The 24,464-nt window shown below is 41.5% G+C and overlaps 1 protein-coding gene across 7 annotated transcripts in view; it reads right to left on the bottom strand.

Annotated features, from left to right (window-relative positions):
• The window catches only part of LOC134225024 (chloride channel protein 2-like), a 248,182-nt gene that overhangs the window by 96,730 nt on the left and 126,988 nt on the right, over positions 1 to 24,464 (bottom strand). Inside the window, exon 3 of one of the 7 annotated variants that reach the window (XM_062704797.1) lies at positions 24,253 to 24,442. The exons of 5 other annotated variants lie outside the window; for them this stretch is intronic. In XM_062704797.1, coding sequence (XP_062560781.1) covers positions 24,253 to 24,442 — 190 coding nt within the window. Of the gene's footprint in view, positions 1 to 24,252; positions 24,443 to 24,464 lie in introns of those variants that run through there. One more of the 7 variants, XM_062704878.1, reaches the window with a different exon arrangement.

The following is a 24,464-nucleotide window of genomic DNA, read 5'->3' as shown; positions in this document are numbered from 1 at the left end:
TTACTCATCGAAGTGTGTGAATTATTTTATTGGACATTTGCTTAATTGTTTCAATAATAAAAATAATTGGTACATTACCAAGCAGACAACATCCGGATCAATTTCAGAATGTTGTTTCGAATTCACCGAAGTAGCTTCCCGAGCAAAGTCCGAAAACATAATGAGAGCATATAGAAAACACATTTTGATTTCGACATCAAATTGAAATCATAATTTGTTTTCGAATACGAATCATCATGATTGATTACATATTTTGATCTAATTTTACTGTAGATTTCTAAAATTGTATGATCTGACATCAAACTGTGTACTTATTTTGTTATAGGAACCAATATCAAAATTAGTTTTCGATAGCAGGAATAGTTTTCTTTTTGATGTCACAGTAAGATTTGTTATTTTAACCGTTAGAACGGACAAGAAGATATCAAATTAAGTAATCATATTCGGCGATTTCACAACATCAAAATGAGTTATCGTTTTGCTCTCAAGCTTTGCTCGGGTTCCTACTGGAGTTGCAGCAACTAGTCCATGTTGGTACAGCATACAGCATGACTGGTTTCAAATTAGTTTATAAATCGATTACTAATTATTGAAACGATTAATTAAGATGCGGTTTTCGTTGAGTGAAAGCTCTCGAGTATTCCTTTTAGCTATATAGGTTTTCTTTTAACCTGCGTTTAATGAGGAAGCGCCAAAATCAGTATAATGAAAAAATAAATTTCACCATACTAATTTGCATGCAAACTTGAAGCGGTTTGTGCTGAATCAGTTTTAATCCAAATGAGCTCACATTTTCAGAGGACACTCAGAACATGATAAAGAATCAAATGAGCACTGTGAAGCAAAATCGAGTTTTTGAACCACCCTAAGGGGCCGTCCAGAAACCACGTGGTCATATAGGGGGGGAGGGGGGATTTGGAAAATGACCACGATAAGCCACATGGGGGGAGGGGGGGTGTTGCTCTCGAACCACGTGGTTTTTTTTAACACGAAAATTTTTGGTAAATAACAATAGCGGTGTAAAAAATACAAATCATCAAAATTTAATTATTCAATCATTAAACGCAAAGCGCATCTTAGGGCCGATGCCCACGTAGCGTCTTTTCAACTCAGTGTTAAAAAAAAATTAGCATTAAGCATCGAGAAAACCCGGTAACGCAGCGTCGGTCGCAACGCCGATGCATATCTGAGTTATTTGGCCAACTTAGCTTTAGATCCTATTTCCATAAAAAAAAAATAAACGAAAAAGCAGGTTGCGTTTCAGTCTCAATTTTCACCAAAAAAAATGGGAAAGAAAAATGAAAAAATATTTTTTTTAAATTCCGCCGCAGATGGTTTTTGGCATCACGCCGCCGACACTTTTGCATCAGCGGACTACAGCTACAATTTTGAAAACTGTTCATGTTTTTATAATTTTATTTTATATTTATTTTATTATATTTTATTATTATATTTTATATTATATTATTTATATTTATATTATATATCAGCGGTTCTCAACCTTTTTCTGGATAGGTACCCCTACGAACTTTTGCATAAATTGAGGTACCCCCTATTTGTTTTTGCTGTAAATGAAAATAGGCGTAGATACGATATATGAAAAACGGACCAAAAAACAAACGGGATCTATGACTCTCCATGAAGTTGACTGCAATTTTCAGTATCTTGAAAGAAGGCCTCCGAGTCGCCTTAATGGAAGCTTCCGAGCCTCTTGCAAGGCAGCTTTCGAGCCACTTAGAAGGAGCTCCTGAGAAGGCTTCCGAGCCTCTTGAAAGGAGGCTTCCTAGCCTTATGAAAGGAGGCTTCCGAGTCTCTTGAAAGGTGGCTTCCGAGCCTCTTGAAAGGATGCTTCCGAGCCTCTTGAAAGGAGGCTTCCGAGCCTCTTGAAAGGAGGCTTTCGAGTATCTTGAAAGGCAGCTTCCGAGCCTCTTGAAAGGAGGTTTCCGAGCCTCTTGAAAGGAGGCTTCCGAGCCTCTTAGAAGGAGGCTTCCGAGCCTCTTGAAAGAAGGCCTCCGAGCCTCTTGAAAGGAGGCTTCCGAGCCTCTTGAAAATAGGCTTCCGAGCCTCTTGAAAGGAGGCTTCCGAGCCTCTTGAAAGAAAGCTTCCGAGCCTCTTGAAAGAAGGCTTCCGAGCCTCTTGAAAGGAGGCTTCCGAGCCTCTTGAAAGGAGGCTTCCGAGCCTCTTGAAAGGAGGCTTCCGGGCCTCTTGAAAGGAGGTTTTCGGGCCTCTTGAAAGGAGGCTTCCGGGCCTCTTGAAAGGAGGCTTCCGGGCCTCTTGAAAGGAGGCTTCCGAGCCTCTTGAAAGGAGGCTTCCGAGCCTCTTGAAAATAGGCTTCCGAGCCTCTTGAAAGGAGGCTTCCGAGCCTCTCGAATGTAGGCTTTCGAGCATCTTGAAAGGAAGCTTCCGAGCCTCTTGAAAGGAGGCTTCCGAGCCTCTTGAAACGAGACTTCCGAACCTCTTGAAACGAGGCTTCCGAGCCTCTTGAAACGAGGCTTCCGAGCCTCTTGAAAGGAGGCATCCCAGCCTCTTGAAAGGAGGTTTCCCAGCCTTTTGAAAAAAGGCTACCCAGCCTTTCGAAAAAAAAGCTTCCGAGAAGCGTAGAACGATGCGTCCAATTCTTTTGCAACGAAGCAATTGAACTTTACGGGAAAAAGCCTCCATGCCTCTCAAATCGAGGCTTTCGTACTTTCAGACTCTAAATTAGCTCAGAAGCATATTATCAGAACATATTATTCAATATTTTGTTTCGAATAGGTAGATTGCATTTAAGTTTTTTTTTTTATTTTGTTCATTCAACGCTTTGTCCTTTTGATTTTCTTATCATACAGTCCTTCATACACTGGTGCTGGTTTTGGAGGGCACGATTTAATGGACTTTGATTTACTAATCGTTGTGCATCTCATGTACAAGACATAGTTATTAAATAAAAAAAATACACATCTATCAAAAATTTATCAATAAGTTTTGATTGAAATCATAATACAGCAGCCATTACCCATTCTTGTCTGAGGTACCCCCTCGGGCCAGCGAAGGTACCCCCAGGGGTACATGTACCCCAGGTTGAGAACCGCTGTTATATATTATTATTATATTTTTTTTTATTATTATATTTTATTTTACAATAATTCAAGAAAAATCTTCAAAAGAATGTCTTGTGGATATTCAGGAAAAATCCAGTAAAAAAATTTCCTGTAAAAACTTTGACCTTACTTCATACAATCCTGATAAAGTGCTAGCATTCAGAATGTTTTTTGAACAATTCTCTCTGGAAAATTTTGCTTGTAAATTTTGCTACAAATTGATCATGAAAAAAAAACAAAACATCTCCAGTGTAAATGCCGAAAAAAATTCCATGTGAATTCTGTCTGAATATTCAAAACAGTCTCGTGGGAAATACATATAATTTTCGGTGGAAAAAATGTTCATTTTTTTTTACATTCTAATGAATTTCTTCGACAAGTTCTTCCGAATCTTCACCAGAAATTCTATTTCATTTCCAAAATAAATTTTTCGAACATTTTAGGGAGTGCACTTCAAAATGTTCAGTCTCCAGTTAGCCTTACGAGCAAAGGCGTAGGATTGCCAATCCGGATATGACGAGTTCGATTCTCGTTCCTGTCTAGGATGTTTTCGGGTGTCAAACATTGTCGACACCCTAGGTATAATGTTTCCTTCGTACTTGCTACACAAGATATATAATCGTACAATTGCTGGCATTTAAAACTTTCAATTTATAACTGAGGAAATGCTAATAGAATTAACTAAGTTGAAAAGCAGACCAACTTCCAGTTGGAATATGGAGCCATAGAAGAAGAAGAAGACTGCTAAATTTTTCAAGAAAAAATCTTCTGAATTTTCATTAGAAATTAAATAGCCAAGTCCACATGAAACACTTTGATATTACCGTTGATTTTTTGTTTTTGGATTTTCATTTTCAAACTTGGAATTTTGAAAAGAAATTTTTTACGCTCTTTGTGAATTCTATCACATTTTTTAAATTTTCCAAATATTTTTTTTATTCGAGGCATTATTTAGAATTTCCACGGAAGAGTCTATGGGTTATCTTCAAAGAATAAATCTTTAGAATTCTCAAGGTTCGTGTTTTTTTTTTAATTTGCGCCATAAATTCTTCCAAAATTTCATGGGAAATTCATTCTTCTTCGGAAAGTCATTTTGATTTCTTTGTAGGCTCAGCTAAACATTGCTTTAAATCTTTACCATGCAAAGAAGCACAAGAAATGATTTAAAATTTGTAAGGAATTTTCACATCAGAAAGTCTTTAAAATTTTGATTTAATTTTCTAAGGAATTCCTATTGGAATTGCTTCTAAAGTACAACCTTCACAAGTACTACAAAAGTGCAATTTTTTCGTTATTTCCACTTGTAAAACATCGAAATATCCTCGAAATTCATTATTGGTGTTTTAGATGAACTTTTTTTCGATTTTCTACTGGAAAATCTTAGGAATTTCCATCAGAAATATTTTGGTATACTCCAAATAATTTCTTTTGGAAATTAAAAAAACTGCTGAAAATTTCTAAAATTTTTTTTTGAAAAACGAAAAAAATTTCCATTGGAAATTTAGAAGAATTTCCTTTGAAGATTCAATAAATTTGCCCAGGATTTTGAAAAAAAATCTTTAGAGATTCTGTAAAAAAAGTAAGCTGGATTTTTTTTTCTAATTTATACCGGAAGTTCTTCGGAATTTGATGTTTATTGGAATTTTCATCGTAAATATGCATTTAGGATCCTTCTACGGATTCTTCTAGTTCTTCAAAATTTCTACCGAACCTTTTTCAGGAACTCTTCCACAGAATTTCGAAAAAAAAGTCGTTGAAATACTGAAGATTTTTCCGTGGAGACTCCGAAGAATTTCTTCTAAGTATTCTGAATGGTTTCCCTTGCAACTCCAGAAGAATTATTCTTGAAAATTAGGAAGATCTTGGAATTTAAAAATCATCCAAGCAATAAATGTAGGCAATTATTCAGGATTGAGAAGCCTAGTTCTTATGATATTGAATAATTAGGCTAATTGATCGAAACATTTAATAATGCACCTAATTAGAACATTTAGGTGCATTTTTAAATTTTTCGATCAATAATGCACAAAATTCTAGTAGTGCGTATGAAAAAGGATATGTCATAGAGAAGTTTGCATTTAAAAAATCAACATGAAATTCTAAATAAAATGCTTTTTAAATTCATAAAAGGGTTTTAGAACTAAGAAGAGTCCGGCGATATGAAAAAAAGTGGCAGTGTTCCAGAAAAAAAACACTCCAATTCCTAAAACTAGTGTTATAATAACGATTGAAATTGAATTCTAAAACAAATCTCAACCCTTTCAGGACTGATGGGTCATATATGCCCAGCGTTTTAGATTGTCTATTAAATCACAAAAGAAAGCTAGACCACGATTTTCTTCAGTAAAATTGTTCATCTAGATATTGGTTTTACAGAAAAAAATATTGGAGCTCAAATTTCACTGACCCTGAAAACTCAGTTATCCGAAACTTTGGGAAGATTTCGATTCTAAGAGCATGCAAATGAAGTTGAAATTTTTGAATCATTCTGAACACTCAGATAAGATGGGTCATCCTGAACGTTAAGCCAGTGATTGCTCTCAAGTTCAGCCCACGACTTCTCGGGTGATCAATCATGACATTTGTAATGTCCTCATCATCGGTATGTACCCAATCCGATGAAATAAGAATATGATCCTAATTTCCATTAACATGAGATCTAAGAGACAAGGTACCCAAAATTATCTTGAGTCAACATCAAGCTGCACAATGACTATGCCTTTTTTGTAGGGCCTTAGAAGCACTGGGTTCACGGACTTGAATGATTAAGTAGTTCAAACATTACGACTTCCAGGACGGTTTTTAAAACCTAAAAGTTTTGTATAACCTAAGTCGAGTCAAGTACGAAACACTGAAGACGACCTTACTGTTGAGGTCGAAATACGTATCTGTCAAGGTACAATCAAGTGGTGGAATTAAATGGGAAGGTACAAACTCGTCTTATGACAAGTAAAGACATTCCATTAAAAAGCTCAACATTATTTTTTTAACTAAAAAGTCTGTAGTAGCTTGTACAAATAACAATTGTCATATCAACCCAATGGACCTAATGGGATATTATATCATACATCATTCATAATTTGGTTAATTGGATAAATCGAATGATCCGAACTCCAAAATGATAATTGATCTATAATACATTCATTCTTCTATGAGTCGCTTATGAAAGGACCATTGACTGAAGCATATTCGAGATATGGAATAGAAGTTCCTTGGGAAATCATTCGAAAGACATCAGAGTGACCGAGAAAATATGTTTAGTATGGCATCATTGGATTCCACGAGTCAATATCAAAATAAAATTTCAATGAAGAATTAGAAATTTTGAGAGATGAGCCAGCTCTAGATTATTTATTAGAGAAAAAATAGAAATTTTCCATAATAGAATTGGAAATTGCCAATAAAGAAATCAGGGTATGAGTATTAAATAAATATAGAATACTATATAGAATTACTGCAAATAATGCAAAATTTCCATAAACAGTTGAAAATTTTCCACAAAACAATAATAAATTAGCACTTGTAAAAGCAAAAATTGCAATTATGTATTTTAAAAAATCACCAATAAAGAAATTAAAAAATATAGGGATATTTTGGAAAATTTCTAAACCATTACAAATTTTTCTCGAAATTTTTATAACATATTCGCGAGTCCGCATTTTTTGTATCCTCCTGATGCATCGAAGGTATGCGATTTCTAGATAACCTAATACCTGATACACATTACAACATGATAACATCATAAAAATCTTCGAAATAATGAAAATTTATAATTTCCATGCTGGGTTTTAGTTTGATTTTGAATCAGTTGAAATTGTCCATCTTCAATCGGATTAACCATATGTTTTAGTTACATAGGGTTTTTTTTTAATTTTTGTACTTGAAAAAAAACCACGTGGTCAAAGGGGGGGGAGGGGGGGGTCTGCCAAATGACCACGATAGACCACATGGGGGGAGGGGGGGTTGAAAATCTTCAAAAATATGACCACGTGGTTTCTGGATGGCCCCTAATGGTTATACAAGAATGTGTGTAAATTGGAAAAAACTTTAAATTGATCAATTGGAAAGGAGGATGGACATTTAATATATTTCATTTGCTTTCTCGTTTCAGAGAGCGGAATATGGGGCTTGAACCTAGGTTAATTAGCCAGGGCAAGCTTAAAAGTTTCGCCCTATCCGGGAAAACCAACTATGGGGTGACATAAACTTTTTAGCATAGTCACTCCCAACGTCCGTGAATGGGGGACGGATATCGCCATCATAGCGGATCCTTACAGGGTACCTGCCAGGAAAGGTAATTGGGTCACCGATAGATGACTGGGGAAATACCCAGTCCAAGAGTTGGTGTCTTCGACACACGAGGGCTTCATCATTGCCAAAGTCAACGGGGTCTTCTTCTGTAGCTGCTATGCGCCTCATCGATGGTCGATCGAGCAGTTCTGTCGTATGCTGGATTGTTTGACGGCTAACTTGATGGGGCGTAGGCCGGTGGTGATAGCGGGGGACTTCAACGCTTGGGCCGTGGAACGGGGGCAGATCCTGCTGTAATCACTGGCCATGTTGGATGTGGACTTGGCTAATGTCGGTACCAAAAGTACCTACAGCTGGAACGGTGCCGAGTCGATTATCGACGTTACGTTCTGGAGCCCTGGCCAAACGAGTAGTTCGAACTGGAGGGTAGATGATGGCTACACTCACAGCGACCACCTGGCGGTTCGCTACAGTATCGACTATACGACCAGCATTCAGCGGACGGAAGAAGGGGCGAGGCCTAGTCCTCGTATGTGGAAGACATCATACTTCGACGACGAGGTGTTTAAGGAAGCGCTCCGCCGCGAGCACAATACTCTCGGTCTGAGCGGCGAGCAGCTGGTAACAGTACTCTCGCGTGCATGCGATGCCACCATGCCTAGGAAAGTCCACCCTAGGAATGGGAGACCACCGGCATACTGGTGGACTCAAGCAATTGCGAACCTGCGCCGCGCCTGCCTACGGGCAAGGAGGCGGATGCAGCGAGCACGCACAGAAGAGGAGCGTGTTGAACGACGGGTGGCGTTCGTGGCTGCTAGAGTCGCTCTGAAGACTGAGATTAGATCAAGCAAAAAAGCCTGCTTCGAGGGCCTGTGTCAAAGTGCCAACGCGAATCCATGGGGTGACGCCTATAGGGTCGTAATGGCCAAGACACGAGGGGCGATGGCCCCTACAGAGCGGTCTCCAGAGATGCTGGAGAGGATCATCGCGGGGCTCTTCCCACGTCACGACCCAAGTCCCTGGCCTCCCTTTGTGGAGCTTCCACGGGCCAGGGTGGCCGACGAGGGAAGAGTAACGGTGGCGGAACTTGCGGGGATTGCACAGTCCCTTAGTGTAGGTAAGGCGCCAGGACCGGATGGTATTCCGAACCTGGCCATCAAAGCGGCCATTGCCGAGGCTCCCGAGATGTTCAGATCTGTTATGCAGAGATGCCTGGACGAGGGAGTCTTCCCTGAAGCATGGAAAAGGCAGAGCTTGGTCCTATTGCCAAAAGCGGGAAAACCACCGGGGGATCCGTCGGCATATAGACCAATATGCCTGCTTGATACGGCGGGGAAGGTGCTCGAGAAGATCATCCTCAACAGGTTGTTGATGCGCACGGAGGGTGCGGATGGTCTATCGAGTAACCAGTTTGGCTTCCGAAAGGGTAAGTCGACCGTAGATGCTATCTTGTTGGTTACCAAATCCGCGGAGATAGCTATCCAGCGTAAGAGGAGGGGAGTTCGCTATTGTGCAGTAGTGACTCTCGACGTGAGGAATGCTTTCAATAGTGCCAGTTGGGCAGCTATTGCAGATCCCAAGCAACATTTTAAGATTTATCATGCTCTATAACAGGTTTTCATGACCAGTTGCTAATAAAACTTATAACTCCACCAAAACCTCTTCATGACATCATTAAGATAGCCTTCCGGCCTAATGGACCAACCTAGAAGAAGCTATTAAAACCGTATTAAGAGTAGTAATAAAACTACAATAAAACATTGTATTGAATTTGTTGATACTCTATAAGAGGTTGTCGTGGCCATCATAAGAGTAACAATAAAACTGTTTCAATTTCAAATCATGGATTTTATTTATTGTCATTCGATTGCCTTTGTTTTTATTTTCAATAGATAACAATGTCCCCTATGTAAATCTGATGTGTGGAAAATAATGTTTCTAATTTGATGTTGTAAATGTAGCATTATTTAAGTAGTTCATACAGCAGAATGACATGCGCAACCAAATTTATCGTGAATATTGAGTTTGTAGAAGCTTAAAATCAACGCGCTTCGAAATTATCGAATAATCACATGAAAACAGGAAATAAAATAATTTTCCAAACTACTCAAAATATTTCAATTTCAAATAGTTTGTAATAAAGTAATCATGCTTCTATCAAAAAACTTCAGAAATAATTTAATTCCACTATAAAATAGTCTATTTGATCGAAATTGATGTATTTTTTTCAATCACAGCTATGACGTTGATCATTATTTCAACATGGCGACATTCCTTTTTATGAAAACAAAAATCTGGCGATAAATAGCTCAATGGCTTTTGTGATAACCTCAATAATTCTCATTGGTTACTTCATGGCCGTCATGACTTTGTCATGATTACACTTCCCTACAACAGATGGCCTTCGGTTCAATAACATGCAGCCTAGTGGCTGAGGCGGGAAGCACTTTTTTCATCCTACGGGCAACGATGCCAAATCTGTGGAAATAAAAGCTCTCGGTGGATTTGCGGATCCGTATAAGAAATCCACGAATGCTAGTAATTTCCTGAAATTAGTGAATCTACAAATATATGGAATATTACTCATTTGTGTTTTCTTCCTTTTTTAGAAACCGGAAGCTCGAAATCATCGTGAATTAAAATGATTCTTCATCGTATCGGCTTTTCATGAAAAGCCGCAATCCAATTAAGTGCATATATTTAACAGCATTTCATATGTATGTGTCTCATTTCTCAAATCAATCTCAAAACATAAGAGTTACAGTTGAATAATTTTCAAATAACCCTGCTCATAGAACATAATTAATATTGACAGAAATCGAATTGTTTTTGAAAAACCTTTATTGGTATTATTGGATAACCGGAGATTCTTAGGACCAGGGGATTTTTTACCTGTCGCTTTTTAGTTATTTTTTTTTTTAATTTGGGAAATGAGAAGCATCTTAAGTTTATCAGAAACACATGTCACTCACATTATGTCGGTAAAAATATGCTAATCTCATTATGCGTCTTACCACCATATAACCACCATATAACAATGGGCTTTAATTATTCCCACAATAAAACCTTATTAAAATTTATATAAAACCCAACGGCCACAGAATTGTTACTTGGGATGCGCTCCTGCGTCTTGGAATTCCCGAGAACCTGTACAAGATTCTCGGAAGCTACTTCCAGAATCGATTACTGGTATACGACACGGAGGCGGGTCGGAAGTGCGTTGACATAACCTCAGGGGTTCCGCAAGGTTCCATACTGGGTCCGGTGTTATGGAACGTCATGTACGACGGTGTCTTGAGGTTGAAGTTCCCGGTGGGGGTGGCAATTGTCGGCTTCGCTGACGATATTACGCTGGAGGTCTACGGCGAATCGATCGAAGAGGTGGAATTGACTGCAGCCCAGTCGATCGCAATTGTGGAGGAGTGGATGAGTTCCAGGAAGTTAGAACTGGCTCACCACAAGACTGAGGTGGTTGTTGTTAACAACCGAAAGTCGGAGCAACAAGCGCAGGGACGGGAATGGTTGACATTTCTTTTTACCATTCATTCTTCCATGCAAAAAAATAAAAACAAAACCACGGCAGCCACAGCAGCAGCCACGCCAAGCAGACGACAGTCGGCACATGCTTTTACCATTTTCTCTCCCCACAATTAATGTTTTCGTACAATAATTTCACAACGTATAACCGTTTTTGGTGGGAAATATTCATTTCATTAATACTTGCTTGATTTAGAGACAAGAACGAATAAATCAGTACCTACGGATAGCACGCCTTCTAGGCTTTGCGCCACAGGTAATTAAACTCGATTCTGTGCTGTTTGCGCTGCGCACGAGCTGAAACAAAAAATCTCATGTAAATGCTGAAGGCGCGCCGGCACGACTCTAACGTAGCAGCAAACAAACAGTCCGCTTCATCGGAAAAATAAATGTCACGATGTCGCGTACATTTTTTTTGGCAAACTGTTTCGGTTTGTTTGGTGCATGAAATTTGACTGAAAAAAAACATAAACATTCGCATAATCAAAGTGTTTTAATGTACATTTCCCAACACTGAACAAGCGGTGATAAGGGCAGGGAACTGCACGGTCACCTCTGAATGTTCCAAACTCTTGGGGGTAATGATCGACGATAAGCTCACCTTTGGTAGCCACGCCAATTACGCCTGCAAGCGTGCCTCCACAGCTATAGTGGCATTGTCCCGGATGATATCCAATAGCTCTGCGGTTTATGTCAGCAAGGGCAAGCTTCTGGCTAGTGTCGCTCTGTCCATACTGAAGTATGGGGACCCAGCTTGGGGCACGGCCCTGCGTATTAACTGCTACAGAACGAAGTTAAAAAATACGTATAGGCTCATGTGCCTAAGAGTTGGGAGCGCGTACCGTACCGTGTTGCACGATGCACTTTGCGTCATTACCGGTATGATGCCTATTGACATCGTTATCGGTGAAGACATAGAGTGTATCGAAATGCGCTGCACGAGAGGCATCCGTAGGACTGTCAAGTTGGCCTCAATGGTCAAATGGCAGCGTGTGTGGGACAGTTCCACTAAGGGTAGATGGACACATAGGTTGATACCGGAGATAGGTACATGGGTCAAGAGGCGCCATGGGGAAATCAGTTTCCACCTGACCCAGGTCCTTACAGGCCATGGTTGCTTCAGACAGTATCTACACCGGTTCGGACACTCGGCCTCGCCCGAGTGTCCGGTGTGCGCAAGTTTAGATGAAACGGCGGAACACGTGTTATTCGTGTGCCCACGTTTTCGCACAATGCGTGGCAACATGCTTGCTACACCGGACAACCTAGTTAGGAGGATGTGTAAAGATGAAGTTGGCTGGAACGCCATTTTATTGGCTATCGTCTAAATAGTCGGCTTCATGGGTCATACTGGTGCCCTATGGTCGATCCTTTTATCGAACAAGTGGCCGCGCGAAGAGCAACATGCACAGATAGAAAAAGTTGTTGAAATTTACACGAAAGTAATGCACATAAAGGGAATGCCAAAAAGAGCGTAAATTTAAATGATATTATCACCTGAATGTATGCAATTTGTATTGCATTATGTCACTTTTTATACGAATAAGTGTCATAATGCTATGTAAATTGCATACATTTAGGACGAACTTGTTGGAAAAGATCCATGTACGCCCAGAATAGTGTAATTTTCCACGTCTTTATTATTTACGCGTCGATTACTTTTCATAATTTTTTTCTGTGTGGTATCGCCGGCGTCGGTCAGCCGAGCGGGTTCAGAGCTCGAAGACGGAAAGGGGTCCTCGTCAAGGCTGGGGCACGCGTAGGCACCGCGTCGGCAAATCCTTCTGTGTGATGGCGAATTGGCCCTATCGTAAAGAGGTCAATTTGGGGTGCACGCGGCATCATCATTCTTGATACCACACAGATAGAAAAAGTTGTTGAAATTTACACGAAAGTAATGCACATAAAGGGAATGCCAAAAAGAGCGTAAATTTAAGCGATATTATCACCTGAATGTATGCAATTTGTACTGCATTATGCCACGTTTTGTACGAATAAGTGTCATAATGCTATGCAAATTGCATACATTTAGGGCGAACTTGTTGGAAAAGATCCATGTACGCCCGGAATAGTGTAATTTTCCACGTCTTTATTATTTACGCGTCGATTACTCTTCATAATTTTTTTCTGTGCAGCCGTGCAGAGGGAAGCAGGCGCGAAGTCAACCCATCCCACCTTTCGAGGACATAGGGCGTGGTAAGGCCACCTGGAGAGCCGGCAATGCGCTGGCACGATACCATGGTGTTCTTCTAAAAAAGCGAGTCACGATGTTCGGTGCTGCAAGGACACGCAGCTAACCTAGAGGGTGCGTTGTGCACTGGCCCCCCTTTGAAGCATTACTTTCTGGTTGTACCGAAGGGACGACGGGCTTGACGGCAATTGAAACGGTTTAGCGGGTCGAGATGTAGTCCTGCCTCCTTCGTTTGCTGATAGAGGCGATCCCTAACCCCGCACTTCCTGGACGTCCAACCCAGGAAGTCTGTTGAGCAGATTCCCCCTCCATTGCTTAGGAAGATAATAAAAAACTCCCAATGTCCGTTCAAACTTATTATATCATTTGCATATAATGATATTCCTAAATCATATCCCTACCCACCATCCAACTCCTTGACATCTATGAGAGTAGCATCACTTTCATCCGTTACCTTAGATATTGATTTGGGATTAATCATTATCTCTTATATGGAAGCAATACACTATCCAAAAGTCGAGATTTGTCCTGGCCACGCCCTTGCGAATGCAGAGGAAGGGGAAGGATGGTAAGTTGGACACCTACTTAAGAAAGATGCAGAGAACTCTACGACCTCTCATAGGTGGCACGGGAGGTATTGGGATTATGTGGAAGGTTATAAAAATAGAAATCGTTTTGGTAGAACGTGAAACACAGAAAGAACTAAGATAGAAATACAAAGTAAGAAAGGGACGAGCCTGGAATTGTACCCAAACCTCCTGCTTATAAGACAGACCTACAGTATATCCAAAAACGGTACAATCGGTGATTATCAATCACAACTATTGATCGCAAGTCTTTACAGGAGATGTAATGCACATATACATATCGAAACTTTGAGCAACGAAAGAAGCCTTCAAAGCAGCTGAAGTACTGTAAAGCTAAGATGGTGCAAAATATATCAAAACTACTATACGATGTATAATGACCTTTCAGGAGCTGGATGGCGTTAGTTATATTAAGAAACTTTGAGCTACAAAAAAAATACTTTCACAGCTGTAGATTTCACGTCTCGATATCAAGGATAGTTTGGATGACCCAGAATATCTCAAAACTATCTTACGATATCTGTCCCGAGCAGCACACGTGTTCCACCTTAGTTGCCGCAACTTATCACTGATCAGATTCAGTCACAATCCAGTTGCTGCAACCAAGTTCGCTTGCAATTTGTTACTTAGGGTTGATCTCCCAGGGGACGTAATGAATATAATTATATGCACATTGAAGCTTTGATGCAGAATATCCCCAAACGAACTAACTATATCTGTTGACCTCTCAGGAGATGTTATGGATATAATCGAATGCATATCAAGGTTTGAGTACCAAACAAAGCTTCTAAGCAGCTGTAGATCGCAAGTCCCGAACTCAAGAATAGTTTGGATAGAACTACCTTGTGGTATTCACCTTCTATAAGAAGTAATGAACCCCAAGTAGCACCTTCAACATCTTCCAAAAATCACTTTGTTTCTATTCAGTTTCATTGAAGGTATTTACTAAACACGGGACAAAAATCATTGAGCCGACATACCTATAAGGAACCCATTAGACCTTTTATATACTTTGCACCAGTAATGAAAATATTCGAGATAAGTGAGTAAGTGCTAAGAAAAACTAATACTAGAGTTCCCTTTACTGCATGTCGGTCTGTTGACTAATACTTCTTCCTGCAGCTGCAGCTATCTTCTGTTTAAACAACTAGTATCTACAATACATCGTCAACAACTTTCCTTGATATGCAAAAGAGCTGGCACATCTAATTGACCTGCTTCCTGCTCATCTCTACTTCCTGTGTACAGCAAGGTGTCGCACACTACCTGATACATATTCCAAGACTCCTTCTTGGTATGCAAGTCTCGCTAATCTCCTTGGTCCTCCGAACACTGAGCCAGTCGTCCTGATCTTCTTGTCTATATAACAACTCCTGGTCCAATAGCCTTCTATTCGACGTTTGTAAATCAAGCGGTCCTACAACACCACAGTAAACTTCATATTTCAAACATGTACAAAACGTGTACCCGTACCCAATTTTACACTTATTGTATTTACTCCTCCTTAATATGAAACCTCCAAAATATTACCACATAAGCACAGCAAGCACCATGTGAAATCCTGCTGTTTGTTAAACAAGCCGATCGTCGTTTGCTCTCTTCTCGTTCAACCATTATTTCCTAGATGCTAAGTGAACTTAAGAAGTATAGAAAAATACAGAACTCACTTGCAAATAGACCTTCTCCTCGTTAAGTTCATTCTATCCGAACAACCTACGGCAAGCTTGTTACAGTACTTCTGCTGAACAACTCTTGAATGTGTTGGTCTAAAGCTCTTCTTGGACTCCTGCTAACCAGCTAGCAAAGCAACCTACCAAACGTTCCAGCTTCCCCATAGATTCCGAACTTTCATCACCAATTCATGATCTCACGGGGCCACGTGGTATCGACAGTAATGACTGTAGATACTGAACCGTTCTCGATCCCATAACCTGTTAAAGATAAGGGGGAGCTGCTGCTGTATCAGTATCAATGGCAGTCAGTATAGGTATGGGCCCAGTACGTTTCCAATGCGTATTTTCCATCTACAGCGAGGTGTTGCACACTGCCTGATATACCAGAGAATACTATCAACAATCAATATGAAACTGCTGATTTTTTGTGGTTCGGATTGTGTTCGCATCGTGAAGAACCGATGGATGCGCTTTCTTTTGGGAATTTACCAGATGTCATTTTTACGAATTCGGAGGAAAAGTTTCTCCATAATCATATATTGCTCGATATATTGTTTCAAAAGCTATTCGATTTTCGTACAAAAGAGAGTTCATGTACCAGAAATTTCAGCATCGCATTTTATAAAAAAAAAAAAGGAAATTTGAATGTTTTAGACTTCAGTCGAATGTTTCTCGGCGTATTGCAAAAAAATGAATTGGCTATTAAAATAGCTCTAGATGTCTTTTACAAAGATGAATCAAAAACTGCGCAACTACTTTCACTATCCCACAGTCCTACAATGGTATCGAATCGACGTTGAAAAACTTCTCCTAAGTCCGAATCATTAGTTCTCTGCACAATTTCGATTGTCATTCCACGTCGAGCATCCGTGCGAGACGGTTGTAAGTCCGCGTACGGTCTGCTTCTCATTCGGTTTTTTTTCCTGAAGTACAGGTAGTGGTTTTTTTTCCGAAAGTGTTTTGAAGCATAGTGCTTGAGTGGAAGTGGTGCTTAGCTGTAGCAGTTAAGTAGCCATTTCGTTGGTTTTGCAACTACGCAAAACTTTGCAGTTTATTCGGCGTCCATCGCAGGCGCAGGCATCATCGTCCCACGCCGACAGTCATCATCCATCGTGCGTCTCCACCAACACAGACGCTGCCGTCCAGCCACCATCCATCCACCCAGTTGCAGTGTTGGGTGCGGCGAGAACACCAACAATAGCCTGGTTCGCTTCGACCGCACCACCGGCGAGTGTCCATCGAGCTAGTGTGTGCTGCCAGAACTGTTAGCCGGCAACACAGCAGTGTGAACGCAAGTATTTAATTGAGCTCCCTCTCATTGTTCCCCTCTCTTCTCCATCTTATTGGAATAGTTTTTTCTTTCTTTTACTCGTCTTCCCTCTGTTCCAAATCATTATTTTGTTTGTGTGTGTTTTTTTCTGCCCTTGTGATAATTGTTTAGTTTAAAAAGATTGTGCCTCGCTGCAGCGGCGCATTTCGTGTCCGCAATGCGCGAAGGCGAAGTTGGCGGGGTACTTCGTATTCCATGTCAGATGTTTCGTTGCATTCAGGTGTTCCAAACCAAAACGAAATGGACACCAGCAACGCTAAAATTTCCTCTACGAGCCCCCGTCCCAAGGTCTACCCTCACGACTCTAGTGGGCCGTATGTTGTTTTCTTTCGACCCAAAGGCAAACGTTTGAATATCAGCCAGATTAGCAAAGATCTGGAAAAGCGATTTTCGTCTGTCACGACCATTGACATGGTTGGGTCCAGTAAACTCCGTGTCACGGTCAGTGATCGCAAACAGGCCAACGAGATTGTCACCTGTGAGCTTTTCACTCTCGAATATAGGGTGTATTTACCGTCAGCAGTGTGTGAGATCGCGGGGGTGGTGACGGAGGGAAGTATGACATGCGACGATTTGAAACAAGGTTTCGGTCGTTTCAAGAACGTTTCTTTGCCTCCTGTTGCGATACTGGATTGCAAACAAATGTATTCGGTGTCGCAGAAGGGGAGAAGCGGAGTTATTCCCCGTCTGACTCTTTCTGCGTCACTTTTGCCTAGTCCGCACTGCCTGACTATGTAGTGATTGGCAAACTTCGTCTACCTGTTCGGCTGTATGTACCGAAGGTGATGAATTGTGTTAATTGCAAGCAGCTGGGCCACACCGCTCAGTACTGTTGCAATAAACCTCGCTGTGCATCATGCGGAGAGAAGCATGTGGAGGGCGCGTGCAAGACGGCACCGAAATGTGTCTATTGTAACGAAAGCCCTCCACATGCTCTTGAAGCTTGCCCAACGTACATACAGCAGCGAATCCACCAGAAGCGGTCTCTTCAGCAACGTTCTCGGCGAAGTTACGCCGAAATGTTGAGGAAGGCCGCTCCTCCACTCGTTTCTGACACCATCTACGCGTCTCTTCCTTTGGACGATCAAGGTAGCTCTGACTCCGAGGTTGGAAATGGGGTTCCCTTTGTTTTCAATGGCTCAACGAGGAAGAGAATAAAACAGAGCCAGCGACCCTCGAAAAAGCCTAGAAAACAGCCTCAAAGTGAGCCCCAATCCAACATGGTCAAATTCAAAGCGGGAGGAAATACTCAAAAACGATCAACTTTTGTGGTTTCACATCGAGATGATCGAGAGTTTCCACCGCTTCCGGGAACATCTAAAATCCCAGATGCCCCATTTTTTGCGATTTCTCAGCCAGAAAGAGAGCATACAGAGCGAGCAGAAGAACTCCCGAGCGCTCCAATGTTCACACTTTCTGGCATCGTGGAGCTCATCCTCAACTTCTTTGATGCTTCCGACCCCGTGAAGAACATGGTCAAAACTGTTCTTCCTATTCTGACTCCTCTCCTGAAGCAGCTGGCTTCGAAAATGTCCCTCCTCGAGTCATTTGTATCCTTCGATGGCTAACATAGTCAATAAGGGTAACATGATTTCGATTCTACAGTGGAACTGTCGAAGTATTCTTCCAAAATTAGATATTTTTAAATTTTTAGTTAACAAATTACAATGCGATGCTTTTGCTTTATGTGAAACATGGCTAACACCAGATGTGAACCTTCATTTTCCTGATTTCAACATAATCCGCCGCGATCAGGCAAATCGATATGGAGGGTGCTTTTAGGGATCAAAAACAGCACTCCTTCTATAGAGTCGATCTTGCGCCGATGTCTGGCACCGAAGCTGTCGCATGTCAGGTGACTATTCGAGGAAAAGACCTCAGTATCGCCTCGATATATCTTCCTCCAAACACCGCGATATATCGAAGAGATCTCTCGCACATCTGCTCGGTTATGCCCGAGCCACGGTTGCTCATGGGAGATTTTAACTCCCACGGAACAGGCTGGGGGGAACTGTACGACGACAACCGTTCATCAATGATATACGACCTCTGCGACGACTTCAATATGTCAATTTTGAATACAGGAGAAGTTACACGAGTGGCTCCTCCAGCAAGAGATAGCCGTCTAGATCTTTCCATTTGTTCGAGCTCATTATCGTTGGACTGTACTTGGAAGGTGGTCCAAGATCCCAATGGTAGTGATCATTTGCCGATCGAAGTTTCGATTTCCAATGGACATAAGCAATCTGCTTCCATCGATCTTTCATATGACCTCACGAAGCACATCGATTGGGGCAAATATGCGGACGCCATCAGCGATGGCATACAGTCGATAGAAGCACTTCCCCCACGGGAAGAGTACAAGTTTCTATCGCAGTTGATTCTTGAAAGCGCTCTTCAGGCACAACGTCGGCCGGTGCCAGGAGCTTCGGTTCGTAGGAAACCCTACAGTCCGTGGTGGGACATCGAGTGTACGCAACTTTATCGCGAGAAATCCGCCGCGTTCAAAGAATTTCGGAAACACGGGGCGATCGTTCTTCACAAACGATACACCGCGCTCGAAATCCAGTTCAAGAAACTGGTCAAAGTGAAGAAGCGCGGATATTGGCGCACTTTTGTTGAAAGTTTATCGCGCGAGACTTCAATGAAAACTCTGTGGACCGTCGGGAGAAGAATGCGCAACGCGTCGTCCGTAAACGAAGATCGTGAAAGCTCGTCGCGGTGGATACTTGACTTCGCAAAGAAAGTTTGTCCGGATTCGGTACCGGTGAGGCAAGAGCTACGTGATGCTTTTGCAGACAGGGATGATATGGATCGTCCCTTTTCGATGATTGAATTCTCACTTGCTCTCCTTTCATGTAACAATTCCGCTCCAGGGATGGATAGAATCAGGTTCAATTTGCTCAAAAACCTCCCAGACGTCGCGAAGAGGCGCTTATTGAACTTGTTCAATCAGTTACTGGAGTGCAACATTGTTCCGGATGATTGGAGAGAAGTGAGGGTGATAGCCATCCAGAAGCCCGGAAAACCCGCGTCGGATTGTAACTCGTATCGCCCCATCGCGATGCTGTCATGTCTTCGGAAGCTGTTGGAGAAGATGATTCTCTTCCGGCTAGACAAATGGGTTGAATCGAATAGTTTGTTGTCAGATACACAATTTGGTTTCCGCAGGGGCAAGGGAACGAACGACTGTCTTGCGTTGCTTTCTTCAGAAATTCAGCTTACTTTCGCTAAAAAAGAGCAAATGGGCTCAGTGTTTTTGGACATTAGGGGGCTTTTGATTCAGTTTGCGTCGATGTCTTATCTGACAAACTCCACGAGTGTGGACTTTCACCAATTTTGAACAACTATTTGTACAATTTGTTGTCAGAGAAGCGTATGAGTTTTTCTCATGGTGACTCGGCAACTTCACGAATTAGCTACATGGGTCTCCTCCAGGGCCACCTTACTTACAATTTTTACGTCAGAGACATTGATGCATGTCTCATGCCAAATTGCTCGTTGAGACAGCTTGCAGATGATTGTGTTGTATCCGTTTCGGGGCCAACATCGGTTGATCTGCAAGGACCGTTGTAAGATACTCTGGACAATTTGTCCACTTGGGCTACGAAGCTGGGTATCGAATTCTCTCCGGAGAAAACTGAGATGGTTGTCTTTTCAAAAACATAAGCCGGCAAAGTTCCCGCTCCAACTGATGGGTAAGACAATCACCCATAGCATATCTTCTAAATACCTCGGGGTCTGGTTCGACTCGAAATGTACCTTCGGGAAGCACATTGTGTATCTGACACAAAAATGCCAGAAACGGATCTACTTCATGCGATCAATAACCGGAACATGGTGGGAGCGCATCCCGAAGATCTTATGACGTTGTATAGAACAACCATTTTGTCGGTCCTCGAATACGGTAGTTTCTGCTTCCAGTCCGCGGCTAAAACACACATGCTGAAACTTCAAAGGATTCAGTACCGCTGTCTCCGTATCGCGTTAGGATGTATGAATTCGACACATACAATGAGCTTGGAAGTACTTGCGGGAGTACTGCCACTAACAGATCGTTTCGCGGAATTATCGCTCCGGTTCCTCATCCGCTGTGAGGTTCTCAATCCATTGGTCATTGATAACTTCGAGAAGCTGCTCGAACAAAACCCTCAATCTCGATTCATGAGTATTTACCACTGGTACATAACGCTGGAGGTAAGCCCTTCTTCGGTAGATACCAATCGTGCTAACTTCTTAGACTCTTACAGTTCCTCTGTTACTTTTGATCTGTCCATGAAGCAGGAGGTTCATGGAATACCAGACTTTCTGTGTGCGGAGGTCATACCTCCATTATTTGCAAGCAAATACGGGCACGCCAGTGAGGAGAAGCTTTTTACAGACGGGTCAAAATTGATGACTCCACTGGTTTCGGTGTTTTTAACGTTTTTCATAGCGCCTACTTTAAGCTCAAAGAGCCTTGTTCCGTGTATACTGCTGAGCTAGCAGCTATACACTATTCACTCGAGCAAATCGCATCCCTACCTCCTGACCACTTTTTCATCTTCACCGACAGTCTAAGTTCCTTGGAGGCTGTTCGGTCAATGAAACCGGTTAAGCACTCAGCGTATCTTCTAAATGGGATACGGAAAGCTTTGAGTGCCTTATCACAACGGTCTTACACAATCACCATGGCTTGGGTCCCTTCTCATTGCTCGATCCCGGGAAATGAGAAAGCGGACTCTTTGGCTAAGGTGGGCGCTATGGAAGGTGATATTTACGATCGGAAAATCACCTTCGATGAATTTTTCACATTAGTTCGTCAGGAAACCTTGAACAGCTGGCAACAGAAATGGACAAATGGGGAGTTGGGTAGATGGCTGTATTCAATTCGCCCGCAGGTGTCGAAGCGTCCATGGTTCAAAAAATTGAATGTGGGACGAGACTTCATTCGAACCATGTGTCGTCTAATGTCCAATCACTACACTCTAAATGCACATCTTTTCATAGTGGGGCTCTCGGAAGGAAATCTCTGTGTTTGCGGCGAGGATTATCAGGACATCGATCATGTCGTGTGGGCGTGCGAGGAGCATCGTGGCCCCAGATCTGCGCTAACTGAACATCTCCGGGTCCGAGGAAAACAACCAAAGCCTATTAGGGAAGTGTTGTCAGGCCTTGATCTCGAGTACATGTCCCTGGTCCACCAATTGTTGAAAGTTGCTGATGTAAAACTGTAATCATTGTCTGCCCATTCCCTTGTCTGTCGTACCCCATATCGAATGTCTTCCTCTTGTTGTACATTTCCATGTCTGTCGTTAATCCCTTCCGTATGTCTTCCTCTCGTCGTTGTCTCCCAAAAAAGTTTGTTTGTCCCGTTACAGATGTAAAAATGCGAGGAATGTCAACTTTGTGAACATCAGCATAGTAATTACTTAAGCACCCTAAAATCCTTTCCTTTCCTACTGTATTATTGTATTCCCTAACCTCGACTAAACCGCGAGTCTTTCGGTTCCCCAAAACTAACACTATGTATAAGAATCAAGAAATGTATTGTTAAACTTGATTTCGGCTCCGTAACGCTTCACGGCAAATGAGCCTTCCAAATAAACGAAAGATAAAAAAAAAAAAAAAAATTTCGATTGTTCTGATCGCTTACAGAGTATCCTAACCGAATGATACATTCGGATTTGCAGATTTGCTATCACACTAGTGTTTGTATGTGGTCCAACGGCCCAACTGTTATTGTGAAAAAAAGTCTTAATTTTCTCCATGCCGGGAATCGCCGAAGTGTGTTTTCCTTACTAGATCTAGCGAGTCAGAGGAAGGTGCATTTCATGGATCTATACGGTCCCTCGTCAGCCTTAACTAATCCACCAGATTCTTGTTTTTATTCAAATACAGTCGCCTCTCCACATCTCGATATTGAAGGGACCATCGAGATAGGGAGAGATCGAGGAATGGAAGGAAAACTGAAATGGGTACTAGATCCAAAAAAGCTCGTTGCTATGAAAAACGACAACAAAACAAATGTCATTTCCTGTTGTTGATATGTTTGTTATTGTCCGAAGATGGTCTAGTAGCCTAAAATTTTGAACATATCGGCATAAGGAGAGTGAATCCAGAACAAAATATGTTCAGATCACATCGAGATAGGGAGGTTATCGAGACGTGGAATGCCCAAATATATGTAGATTGAAGGAACCGAGAAAACCATCGACATAGGGAGAGATATCGAGATACAGAAAAACCAAGATGTAGAGAGTCGACTGTAAAACCATAATTATCTTGAATGTCATGTGCTACATCCATCGATTATTAGGTTGCTCTCTTCGTTTCGTGACATTTTATCACATTATCTTCAATTCTTAGTGGGGACACTAGAACAAAACAAACCTGAGGTATGTTTTTTTTGTAAATTAATCCTACCTAAGAATGAAAAGCGGATTAGTAGATGCAAAAGAAAATTAATAAATCATTCAAATTTGGCGACATTAAGAGAAATCCACCGAAAAATAAAGAATAAACAAAAACATTATTGCCCATGACGACGGTCAATAATTAGAACATATTTAAATCCAAATCTATGGATTGCTTAGTTTTACTGAGTACTAATTTGCTCTGACCCCAACATCTTGATAATTATATCTATGATACGATGCTTCAAAAGGACATTGAATGCAAACCCAGCAACTGTCTAAATCCAATACATATTACTTAGAGTTATGCAATATAAAACCATTAGTTTTGATGTAGTAAGCCGTGCATCTTGCTCGATCGGAAGGTGTCTAAACATCCATCCACATACTACAAGTTACCCCAGAACTCTAATCAATTTCTCGGACACCATGATCAAAAGATGAAACATGAAAAGAAGAATTAAATTTCGTTGTAAGATCACTTAAAACCATAATATTGGAAAATGTTTTAAGATAGAAAGTATTTTTTTTATTAAATAGGATTCATGCACGTAAGGATGGTTTCGATCATTTAGCAGTTTGTCAAAAACTCGTTTTGGCGACGACTGAACTTCAAAGTGGCCGTCTTGTTGTAGACGAAACAAATCGACGTATTTCAATCAATGTCATTATCATGTCAGCCCTCCGCTTGTACTTAGAACATTTCAAAAGATATTAATCCCCTAATAGAGATCACAAAAGAAGAACGTTGGCCGAACTAGGCGCCGCAACAAATTTGAGCCGACTCCACACTGACGCACACGGTGATCTTCATGCACTTGTGGCTAAACATCATCACCTCCCTTTTGATGTCGCTAGGTGATTCAGATAGAGAGCTTTAAACACAGTGCCGAAGTACATAGATATCTACTAAAAGTGTGAATATTCATATATTTGATATATAGTGCGGTAACAATTCAAAATTGCTCTTGGCATGCATACAAAAGCAAATACTAAACGGTTAGTGCTGATCTTCACTAAGTAGCTATAGTTGCTTGCTTGCTTGCTTAGGTCTAAGGGAAATTATTGCATCAATTAATGTTACATTAGAGAAGCAGACAAAGTCGTTACTCAAGATCATTGCCGTAGCTTGTCATGCATAGTCAGATGTTATTCGTAGCAGAGTGTGCGTATCTCAATCGGGATGCGATTTAGAACACTCCACTTACGAGAGTGGTAATGTAGCCATCCTCATCGGTATCGTACGCTTCATCTTCGCTAATCGTTGATATGCTATCTTGATCTTCCGTACCCGGCATCGGCATGGGATAGAACGCTTGTGCTCGCTTCCGTCGGGATTTCTTCTTTTGTGGAAGATTATCCATGGAGGCCTTCAATAAGCGGCGTTCTCGAAAGTCCCTGAGACACGGCCAATGTTAAA

The sequence above is a fragment of the Armigeres subalbatus genome, chromosome 1, assembly GCF_024139115.2.
Source record: "Armigeres subalbatus isolate Guangzhou_Male chromosome 1, GZ_Asu_2, whole genome shotgun sequence".
Lineage (NCBI taxonomy): Eukaryota > Metazoa > Arthropoda > Insecta > Diptera > Culicidae > Armigeres > Armigeres subalbatus.
This window is presented reverse-complemented; position numbering and strand designations above follow the sequence as displayed.